This window comes from Rhinoraja longicauda, chromosome 39, assembly GCF_053455715.1.
Source record: "Rhinoraja longicauda isolate Sanriku21f chromosome 39, sRhiLon1.1, whole genome shotgun sequence".
NCBI classification, from domain to species: Eukaryota; Metazoa; Chordata; class Chondrichthyes; order Rajiformes; family Arhynchobatidae; genus Rhinoraja; species Rhinoraja longicauda.
Genome location: NC_135991.1, coordinates 103,371 through 115,618, shown reverse-complemented (window position 1 = coordinate 115,618; position 12,248 = coordinate 103,371). Strand labels below are relative to the sequence as shown.

The following is a 12,248-nucleotide window of genomic DNA, read 5'->3' as shown; positions in this document are numbered from 1 at the left end:
ATCCAAAGTAGCGATTGAACTCGTCTGCCATTTCCTTGTTCCCCATTATAAATCCCCCTGCTTCTGTCTTCAAGGGACCCACATTTGCCTATTTTTGCCTATTTGCCACATTTGCCTATTTTTTTCTTCTTCACATACCTGAAGAAGCTTTTACTATCCTCCTTTATATTATTGGCTAGTTTACCTACGTACCTCATCTTTTCTCCCGTATTTCCTTTTTAGTTATCTTCTGTTGCTCTTTAAAATAGTCCCAATCCTCTAATCATCAGTGACTGTGAGGAATTAAGGTAAATACGAAGTAATTCTAATTAAGTCAACGACTAAAAAGATAGCCGTATGGGTAAGGGTTAATTAGAAAACAATTAATGGTGATTGAGTCAAGGACTAAAAGATAGCCGTGTGGGTAAAGGTTAATTTGAAACAATTATCTCTGCTTGCTTTGCTATTGTATGATATATCTCTGCTCGATAGCTAGAGGTTGTGGAACCATGGATGTTTGAGAAGTGGTTAACATCCTAATCACAGAATGTTCCAGTAGATACAACAATAGGATGTACGGGGCTAGTTGTGATTGGATGAACATGTTGCCATGCCCCTCAGTTGTGCCTCCTCCATTCTGTTATTTGGAAACTGCATAAAAATTGTCTTGGTATGTATGAGTACGGTCGTCCTAGCCTCTTCCGGAGACCGTGGGCTCTGTAGGAGCAGACTTGGAGGAATCATCGAAGGGCATATTGTCTACTGTCTATTGTATGTAAATCAAAAATGTTGGACAATTATCCGGGATGCTAAACAAGAAATTGGGAAGCCCCAAGGAGGTCCAAGGAATGTGGACTTATTCAAACAAGACCAGGAATTAATTTGGAAAAAGGGTACTGCAAGTAAGAGTAACAATATGATTGAATTATGGAGACAATTCTGCCATGTAGAAAAAGATAAGAGTGTGTTAGCAAGCTGGCAGGAAAATGTAGTTACATTTGGGGTTAAATGACCATTGGGGGAGTCCGCAAAGCCGTGGAGATTTGGAAGAAGGAATGTGCACATGAGAGAAATCTTAGCAAGAATAAGTCAGGGGACAAAAATAAACCGGTTGAGAAGGAACTGCGCAGTTCAATCGTTGGCCTTCAGTTGACAGAGGGAGACGAGGGGGTGAATGGGATTGCTGGACCCCGACTCCTAAAGCGCCTCTGCCTCTTCCATTCCCTTTTAACGCGGATAATGACCCTAACCCACCACCACCCTATCCATCTCCCGAAGTATACCAGGACCCAGACTTAGAAAATGGGGGCGCAGAGGGCTACACGTCGCCTGGTGCGAGGCGTACGAGGGGTAAATCCAATCCCACCCAACTAAAGGGATATGACAGACCCATGACCGAAAAGGAGGACTCTAGTGACAATCAGGAACGAACTAAACATAGGAAACCTCCGAAAATGTTAAGATCGCGAAAGTCCCCGTCCGAGAATGATTCTTCTTCGGACAATATAGGCAGTGGAGAGGATCGGGATATCGAGAATTGGGATACTGTGAGCGAGTCAGAAAGGGACAGTGTACTTACCAATACCAGACGTACGAAAGCTAAGCAGCAATTCCCCATTAGAACGGTCCCTAATCCCCGAGCCTCAGCCCCTGTCCCGGCAGACAATGCAAGGAGTGACCGCAAGGAGTGCCCGAGCCCGCTATGATACCAGTCTGGCTACCGTGGAAACCAAACGAGATGTTGGCCATTCTGATGAATGTCCATAACAATGTCCCTAATCCTTTATTGATTTCCTGAAAACAAAGATAGTATGTCAGGCGGACTCTCTGGATTTATGGGCGTTGGTCCAACAAGCCTTGACGACCGTGGAACATCAGAGGTTTAAGACCAATGTGGGTCACCAAAATCACGACGACTTAAAAGTGCCCACAATGAGACCACTGAACGTGACAGACTTATATTGATAGCCGTTGGCCAGGTCCTCCGGAAACCCATAGACAAAACCAAGCTCTTGGATATGAAACCCAAAAAGGGAGAAGGGGCCGAAGACTTCTTAGATCGATTTAGAGAGGTATATGGGTTGGAGCATTGGATGCTTTCCAGCAGCTCAAGGCCCGTCAACTACAGGCACCCGCCTTGGGCCGACCTCGGTACGATCGCCCCTTTCAGCTCTACTGCACTGTACTGAATGATTGTTCCACAGCTGCCTTGACTCAGCTACATGGTGACCAACATCGCCCCGTTGCTTATTATTCTTCCAAACTTGACCCTGTGACCTTGGGATATCCTTACTGCACCCAGATTCTTACTGCCATTTACAACAGTCTGCAGTCCGCAGCAAACATGACGCTGCAGCAGGACATTGTCTTATATAGCTCACATTCTGTTATTGCACTGCCGGGCCAACTGCAGACCCAGCCTCTTACTATGGCCAGGCAAAACAAGTATGAGATCTATCTCTTGAATAATCCTCGCATGACATTTCGCTACTGCACACCGATCAACCCTGCCAGCTTTCTCGAACATCCTCCCACGGAAGAAGCTCAGGCCACGCACGACTGCCTACAGTCCAACCGAGAAGATACCTCGCCTCGTTCGGACCTCTCAGATATTCGTATTCCAGATCCCGATTTCACATTCTACACAGATGGAAGTTCCTCCATCAACGACCAAGGCGAACGCATTTCAGGGTACGCAATTGTGGACCAGGTCGGCTCCACAGTGGAAGCAGCAGCCTTCGAGCCCAATTTTGAGCCCAGCAGGCCAACTGTTCGCACTTATTCGGGCATGCATTTTGGCAGACGAACTCTCCGTCAACATCTACACCTACTCCCGATACGCCTTTGGTGTGGTGCATGACTTCGGACAACTGTGGAAAAACCGGGGGTTCCTGACTTCATCAGGGAATCCCATCTCCCACCAGATTTTAGTTTCCCACTTATTACGGGCTCTCCAATTATCGAAAAGTATTTCAGTGATAAAAGTAAAAGCCCATACTGCCGGGCAAGGTCCCATTGAGATAGGTAACCGTCGCGCGGACGAGGCAGCTAAGTTCGCTTCTTGGAATAGCCACACGGTTGTGCCACAAATGATGAGGTAGACTTAAAATTATAATAGGATGAACGGCGGTGCTGGACCGACGATCCAAATGTCCTTCTCCTGCACCTATTTTCAATGTTTCTACAAGCATATTGTTACTTTTCATAGCAGATTGGTTTGGGAATAACTCTGCCAGGACCGCGAGAAATTGTAGAGGGTTTTAAATCTAGCCCAGTCTATTAGAGACCCCCAGACCAATGATATTATCCATCTACATTCCACGCTGCATAACATTACCCAAACACCCAACATAATCAAAGACTTGGCCAACCCCGCTCAGTTCTTCTTTCCCCAACTCCAATCCGGCAAATGGGAGACAAGCTTGAAAGCGCGCATCACCAGACTTACGAATAGGTTCATTTCCTCCGTTATTGGGCTTATGAACGGTCCCTCCATAGGCTAGGATTCTAATTCAATTTCCTCCTCCCCATCACGGACATTGAACTTCGTCTGAGTTACAGATGTACAACCATGCGCTGCAGTGCTGATACATGGATTCTGCACGCTGTAACTTCCACTTTGCTCTATCTATTGTCATGTATCATACACCACCGGGACAGGTCCTTCCACCCAGCTTGCCAACGCCGATCAATGTACCCCATCTACAACGTCCCAACTGCCGCCGTTGCCGCGAATCACTCTCACCTCTTCCTATATGTGCTTGTCCAAATGTATTTTAAATGATGTTATAGTTTCTATTTCAACTACCTCCTTTTGCAGCTCATTCTATATGTCTGCCACCCGCTGTGCGAATCCATACACTTACCACGCTGTGAGTGGATCCGCATACACAAGTGCCCTTTGTCCACGAGCTTGAACCGATAGTTTCATTTCATAAGAAATGTAATCTCTTTGGATAGCATGCAGAACAAAGTTGTTTGCTGTACCTCGGTACATGCAACAATATTAAACCTAAAACTGAAGCTAAAACCTAAAGCGCCTGTCACCTTCAGTGTTTACAACAACACCAAAACCAGCAGGATCTTTCATCGGTCGTAGAAGCATTGCTTCATCCGTCGTTCGAGCATTGCACCTCGGCACAGTAAGTCATATTTTTGCAGGAATTCTTTGCTTTCTGTTTTCACAGAATTCGAGTTCTCCAACTGTACGTGTCCAGTTCTACGGAGAACGCAACGTGACCATATTCAGCATGACATTCTATGCAATGAACTATATTTTGCATTCTGTATCTTCCTCGCTCCATCTCCAGGACTTTAACTGAATGTAACTGATGGTATAACTGATCTGAATGGATAGCGTGCAAACCCACGCCTTTCACTGCACCTCGGAACATGTGATGATAATAGACGTAGTCTAACCTCACCTAACCTAATGATCTGACACAAGTAACAACTATGATCAGATCTGAATATTCGAACTAAGATGACTACTAAGATTGTCCATGTTACACAAACTGTATTGATATACAAAAGAAGGTACTGAGTGGGGGTTAACCACAAATGAACTGTTGGACAAATGCGAAGACATGACGAAGAGTCGGCACAGGAGGAAAATCACAGTAAAACACCTGATACCGTATCGCGGACCGTATTAATGACCGTGAATGTGCATTACTGGAGTATAGACAATAGACAATAGACAATATGTGCAGGAGGAGGCCATTCGGCTCCTCGAGCCAGCACCAGCATTCAATGTGATCATGGCTGATCATTCTCAATCAGTCCCCCTTCCTGCCTTCTCCCCATAACCCCTGACTCCGCTATCCCTCGGAGCTCTATCTAGCTCTCTCTTGAAAGCGTCCATAAAATTGGCCTCCACTACCTTCTGAGGGAGAGAATTCCACAGATTTACAACTCTCTGAGTGAAAAACGTTTTCCTCATCTCCATTCCAAATGGCCCACCTCTTATTTTTAAACTGTGGCCCCTGGCTCTGGAATCCCCCAACATTGGGAACATGTTTCCTGCCTCCAGCGTGTCCAATGCCTTAATAATCTTATATGATCGGGGACATGTCTGTCTCGACCGCGAGAAATTGCAGGGAGTTATAAATGGAAGCCTCACACACTGACAGACAGACAGACAGACCCCTACCTGCTGGCACAATCTCCCCCGATGGTAAGCAGGGCGATCAGGATGAGAGTTGCAGGCACAATGGTCTCTCTGCTAGAACACAAATACGGCCGTGAGTCTGTGCCTCTTACGGCCACCACTGCCCTTCTGCCCACGATGTCCCTGCTGGCCCATGCTGGCCAGCCTGCAGTGCCTCGGCTAGACACTGTGGGAGTCTCGGCCTCCGCCGGGCCCTGGTGGAAGCACGCTCCCGGGACAACCAGATTTGGTCTCCCAATCTGAGGAAAGACATTCTTTCCATAGAGGGAGTACAGAGAAGGTTCACCAGACTGATCCCTGGGATGGCAGGACATTCATATGAAGAAAGACTGGATAGACTCGGCTTGTACTCGCTGGAATTTAGAAGATTGAGGGGGGATCTTATAGAAACTTACAAAATTCTTAAGGGGTTGGATGCAGGAAGATTGTTCCCGATGTTGGGGAAGTCCAGAACAAGGGGTCACACAGTTTAAGGATAAGGGGAAGTCTTTTAGGACCGAGATGAGAACGTTTTTTTTCAAACAGAGAGTGGTGAGTCTGTGGAATTCTCTGCCACAGAAGGTAGTTGAGGCCAGTTCATTGGCTATATTTAAGAGGGAGTTAGATGTGGCCCTTGTGGCTAAAGGGAACAGGGGGTATGGAGAGAAGGCAGGTACAGGATACTGAGTTGGATGATCAGCCATGATCATATTGAATGGCGGTGCATACAGGCTCGAAGGGCCGAATGGCCTACTCCTGCACCTATTTTCTATGTCTGTTTCTATGTCTTAGCAATCATATCCAGACCCCCGACCCCACACCAACAAACTCATCGGGGAGGCCGGCTCCGTGCTGGGGGCGGAGTTGGAGTTGGGTTCACGGGGGGTCTTGGCGGGGACGATGGTCCTCAAACTGCAGAGCATCCTGGACAATACTGCTCACCCCCCCCTCCATGACACACCGGCCAACCTGAGGGGCACCTTCAGCAACAGACTGGTCCTACCAAGATGCAGCACAGAACGCCACAGGAGATCCTTCTACCCTGTGGCTATCAAACCGTACAACCCCTCCCCCTGCTGTCGTGGGCTAGACTGAGACTGACTACCTCCTCCAATCCTTGCACAACCCCAATACTTCGCGCTCATCACTTTAACTTCATGTATCATGCGTTTTTATGACTGTTGGCATATCAATTTCCCTCCCGGGATAAATAAAGTTCTGTGGTATCATAGACAAGAGACAATAGGTGCAGGAGTAGGCCATTCGGCCCTTCGAGCCAGCACCGCCATCATGGCTGATCATTCTCAATCAGTATCCCCTCCGTTCCTGCCCTCTCCCCATATCCTCTGACTCCTCTATCCTTAAGAGCTCTATCCAGCTCTCTCTTGAATGCATTCAGGGAATTGGCCTCCACTGCCTTCTGAGGCAGAGAATCCATAGATTCACAACCTGAAAAAGTTTTTCCTCATATCCGTTCAAAATGGCCTACCCCTTATTCTTAAACTGCGGCTCCTGGTTCTGACTCCCCCAACATCGGGAACATGTTTCCTGCCTCTAACGTGTCCAACCCCTTAATAATCTTATACGTTACGATAAGATCCCCTCCTCCATAACCCCATTCTCCTGCCTTCTCCCCATAACCCCTGTCACCCGTTCTAATCAAGAATCTATCTATCTCTGCCTGAACAACTATCCACTGACTTGTGGCCTCCACAGCCCTCAGCGGCAAAGAATCCCACAGATTCACCGCCCTCTGGCTAAAGGGGTTCCTCCTCACCTCCTTTCTGAAAGAGCGCCCTTTAATCCTGAGGCTGTGCCCTCCCACCGGTGAGAGACGGAAATGGACAGATGAGTGGGAATCACCGTGAAAGAGAGAGGGAGTGGGAGGGAGAGAGATGAGAGGCAGGGAGAGACGGACAAAGAGAAACATAGACGTTCAGACCCAGAGAAGTTTTGAATTGAACTGAGTTCTTTATTGGAACAGGTGACAAGTCGCAGTGAAATTCTTCGCTTGCATACCCAGGGTATGCAAGTAGTCACCACATTAAGGGCACTTACAAAGTTACTAGGTCCCCCTTTGTTCATCCTAGCCCCCCCCACCCCCCGCCGGGTCCTCCATTGTCCAGGGGGACAGAGGGAGCGAAGAGTGGGAGCGAAAGGGGGGGGGGGGCGGGTGAAAGAGAAAGAGAGAGGGGAAGAGAGGGGGAGGGAGAGGGTGAGACAGAAATAGATAGAGATAGAGAGAACGAAACAGAGAGAGAGAGCGAGAGAGGAGATTGGGAGAGGGAGGAAGAAAATTAGAGCGTGCGCAGAAATCGATAGAGATAGAGAGAACAAAACAAAGAGAGTGAGAGAGAAAGTAGAGTGAACGCAGAAATTGATAGAGATAAAGAGAACGAAACAGAGAGAGAGAGAGAGAGAGAGAAGTAGAGTGACACAGAAATCGATAGAGATGGAGAGAACGAAACAGAAAGAGAGAGAAAGGAGAGAGTGACACAGAAATTGATGGAGATAGAGAGAACGAAACAGAGAGAGAAAGTAGAGTGACACAGAAATTGATAGAGATAGAGAAGAACGAAACAGAGAGAGAGCGAAAGTAGAGAGTGACACAGAAATCGATAGAGATAGAGAGAACGAAGAGAGAGAGAGAGAGAGAGAGAGAGAGAGAGAGAGAGAGGAGAGAGAGAGAGAGAGAGAGAGAGAGGAGGAGAAGAGAGAGAGAGAGAGAGAGAGAGGATGAGAGAGAGAGAGAGAGAGAGAGAGAGAGAGAGAGAGAGAGAGAGAGAGAGAGAGAGAGAGCGAGAGAGAGAGGGAGGGAGAGAGGAGGAGAGGAGGAGAGAGAGAGAGAGAGAGGAGGGAAGGGAGGTGAGGGAGGGAGGGAGGGAGGTGAGGGAGAGAGAGAGAGAGCGAGAGAGAGAGAGAGAGAGAGAGAGAGAGAGAGAGAGAGAGAGAGAGAGAGAGAGAGAGAGAGGAGAGAGAGAGAGAGAGAGAGAGAGAGAGGGAGATAGGAGGAGAGAGATGAGAGAGAGAGAGAGGAGAGAGAGGGAGAGAGAGAGAGAGAGATTGAGATGCAGGAGAGAGAGAAGAGAGAGAGAGAGAGAGAGAGATAGAGAGAGAGAGAGAGAGGAGAGAGAGACCGAGAGAGAGAGAGAGAGAGAGAGCGCGCGCGCGGCGCGCCGCGCTCGCGCGCTCGCTCCCCCTCCCACCCTCTGGGGTTACGTCACTGATGGAGTGCCCAAACAGCGGGGTTGTGTTGATGGATTCATCACACACTGATGGGTTGACCGCACAGCGGTGAGTTACTGATGGACTGACATACGGTGGTATCTCACTGATGGAATGATACCCTGTGGGGTAATACATAATGGCGATTGTACTGAGCTAGTAACACCACTATGGCATATTACTCGTGGTCTGACGCACTGTGGACAGGTATTAATTGAGTAACACTGTGTGGCGCAGCAGGATGGAGTGACGTGACACTGTGGTGTGCTGCTGATTGCCTGACACACTGTACTAATGGAGTGACGCTCTGTGTGGCTGCAGTGATGGAGTGACAGAGGGGTTGGGTCAAAAACATCGTCAGGCTCGGTGGTGCGGTTTCCACAGCGTCATAAGACAGATCCTATCGATGACATCAGGCCGAAGAAGGGTCTCGACCCGAAACTTCACCCGTTCTTAATAATAATAATAATAATACATTTTATTTATATATCGCTTTTCATATACTCAAAGACGCTTTACAGAGATTTTGAGAACATAGGGAAATTAATAAATAGATAAATAAGTAAATAAATAAATGAACAGTAGGTGAGGTGACCTTCAGTGGTTGAAGGCAGTACTGAACAGGTGAGACTTCAGCGATGTTTTGAATGTGGTGAGTGTGGGGGAGTCTCTAACGGTTTGGGGTAGTGAGTTCCATAGGGTGGGAGCAGCGATGGAGAAAGCCCTGTCCCCCCAGGATCTGAGTTTAGTCCGGATGTGGGGGGATAGGAGATTGGCAGCGGCAGAGCGGAGGGTGCAGGTGGGAGTGTGCCTGTGGAGGAGGTCGGTCAGGTAGGATGGGGCCAGGTTATGGAGGGCTTTGTAGGTTTTGTGGAGGATTTTGTACTGGATTCTCTGGGGGATGGGGAGCCAGTGGAGTTTATAAAGGACGGGGGTGATATGGTCACGGATCGAAGTGTGTGTGAGTAGACGGGCAGCGGAGTTCTTACTCTTGAAAGAAGCTACCTGCCCCGCTGAGTTACTCCAGCATTTGGTGTCAATGCTTGATTACATATGGTCCTGGAGCTCTGTGTTCTGGGTCTCGGGAAGGGGGCGTGGATTACACAGATATCGGTGGCGACCTGCATGTAGCAAAGAAAACAACCTGGACTAAACAGTGTCCGCGCCCTGGCACAGCGGTCTGGATTACTCCAGTTCCGGGGTCCCAAGCCGGAGATTGGCAGTATCGCGTCAACAAAATTGGTGAACATGCAAAGACCAGAAGGCACAGCTTTAAGAAAAAGATTAAAGTTCAATTGAGCTGTCTGGGACACGTGTTTCTTTTAACCAGAGGGTTTCGCGTCCCTGAAACGCTCTTCTAGTGCAGGTGGTGGAGGTTGGTCGTATCATGGCTTCTATGAGGCATTTGTATCAACACGTGGACAAACAAAGACTTGCGGGATTTGCATCATGCGTAAACAGATGACATAAATATATCTTGACATCATGTTCGGCCAAGAAATGATGGGCCGAACTTATTTTTCCTGCGCTGTACATTTCCATATTCTATGTACAAATGCACCGGTCAGCGTAAAAATATATAAACCACAGTTCAGAATGCAGAATTATGTTTTTTTTTATTTATTACGTGTACCGCGCTGAACCCGAAAGGGTTTTTAAAAATTATGTTATTGAAACAAAACAGATAACAAATAATACACAAATGCAATCATATCAAACTCAAGTTCAAGAGATAGGGCAAATGAGCATTTGCATCAATTTCGGAGATGTCACCCATTCCTTCTCTCCAGAGATGCTGCCTGACCCGCGGAGTTACTCCAGCGTTTTGTGTCGACCTTCGATTTAAAACAGCATCTGCAGGGGAGGGTTCAACTCATTAAAACACACGGCGGCAGGATGCTTGAATCGGAATGGTTACGATGAATGATGGGCAATCGCAGGCAAATGGGACTCACGTCGATGGAGCATGGAGGAGCTGAGCCCCAGCACCAGATTCCGTGCTTTGTGACTCTGAATTCCGCACGTATTCCATAACCTGCCCTCAGTGTGTAAGGATGCGGTTATCAAAGTGGAATTAGTGAAAAATGGGTGATAGATTGACGGCGCGGATCGAAGGGTTAAAGAGCTTGTTTTTGTTTGTGTGTGTAGCATGTCTTTATGAGTGAACAAGTGCACGAATTACCCTGAGTGGGAATTTCACCGCGTTCATCAGCTCCTGTCTGAATTTACTCTGGGTCGCCACGTATATACACGTGTTGGTGCAGGTACTGAGAAGCTGTAAAAACCCCGAAGCGGCAATCGTGATATAGTAATAACCGGTGGGGGAGAGGTCATATCCGATCTTCGCAAAACCCGCAAAGATGTAAAAGCCAGCTTGTGGTGCCCACAGCAATATGAAAGTGCCCGTGATACTAAAGAGTAAAACAATGGATTTCCTGCGGTTCTCCATCTCCGGGTCCTTGTCATTCTCTCCGTTGCTGCGGCCCCGGAGACCCCTGCGGACTCTGCTGGCCGCTACAATCCGCCTGACCGTCAGCACATTGAGCAGAAGGATCAGAAAGAACGGGAGACAAGGGGTGAGAACGCGGTGTGTGACATCATATGCGATCCATGCAGACGATGTATAGAAGGTGGGTTTAGCGTAGCACAGCCAGGGAAGATTATCAAATTCGTAGCCAGTCTCCAACGTAAAACACCTGGGGATATTCTCCAAACAGCCCAGCACTATCACTGCCCCGATAACTGCAGCCGCCGTTCTCTCGGTACAATATTTTATTTTCAGCTTCTCACAACAAATGGCCACAAACCGATCGAAGGTGAAGGCTACCGTCAGCCAGACAGAGACCGCGGTGGTTGCAAAGACCAGGAATTCGACAGTCGTGCACACGGGAGTAATGTTCAGAAAAGAATAGGGGAAGTAAATTGGAATAGTCTTACTTAGAAACGGATCAGTGATGCCGACCAGGAGATCAGACGCTGCCATGGCCACCAGGTAGCGTGTGATGCATTTGGAGAGACCGCATTTACCTCGACAGAGTATCACTATCGCCAACAGGTTCACTGTGAAGGGGAGAAGAAATATTACTGACACAAGACCTGCACAAATGTATCTGAGCAACATTGTCTGATTGGAAGGTTTTCAAACTTGGATGCGTTGACCAAATGACCCGAAAATGCTCAGAGACTGCAGCGTTTGGGTCACGGTGCGCACGCAACCCATCAAACGCCAATGTATATTAGGTTCACAGCTTTTAATTCCGTCCACATTCTCATCAACTGCCCTCCAGATTGCAGCATCCATCCACACTCTGGCCCGTATTGTAGTGGGAGAACCATTAATAGGCAGGTCAACTGCACGTGGGAGGAAAGACGAGCGCAGCCAGGAATAGCGCGGAGTCGGAGGACGACCGATGAAACATTGCACATGTGGAGATTGAACCTGCATCTCCGGAACTGTGCGACATCGGCAGTACTGACTGTGGCGCGGTGGCGAGGACGTAGAGAGAGTGGCGCAGTCCAGGATAAACAACGGGCATGACGTACACACTGCGGCAGTTACAGAAGGAAAATGGATATCTGACGAAATTAAACAAGTTAATTATTGAAACAGAAATAAAATGTTTGTTTAACGTCGGCAGCGCCGGAGTACTTCACGGAATGTCTCACAGCATGAGCACGTACATGAAAATCAAAGACAAAACAAATTACCGAAAACAGCGACAGTCGCTATGGTAGGGTGATATATATCTTCAATTCGATAGATCAATGGATATCCCATAGCTGTGAGACACAATTAACTCCTGTGGCTCCGTCAGTCCGTCATCGCCGCAGCTCTGTGGCCCTGCCTTCTGGTGCGCACCGAGATATACAGAGCGATAGGTCTCCAGCGACAAGA

The 12,248-nt window shown here is 48.0% G+C and overlaps 1 protein-coding gene across 1 annotated transcript; it reads right to left on the bottom strand.

Moving 5' to 3' along the window:
• Positions 1-10,508: 10,508 nt before the first annotated feature.
• Positions 10,509-11,474, bottom strand: LOC144611069 (putative G-protein coupled receptor 139). Its single transcript, XM_078430153.1, has one exon. It carries the CDS (start codon positions 11,472-11,474, stop codon positions 10,509-10,511), a length of 966 nt encoding a protein of 321 aa, XP_078286279.1.
• Between the last annotated feature and the right edge of the window lie 774 nt (positions 11,475-12,248).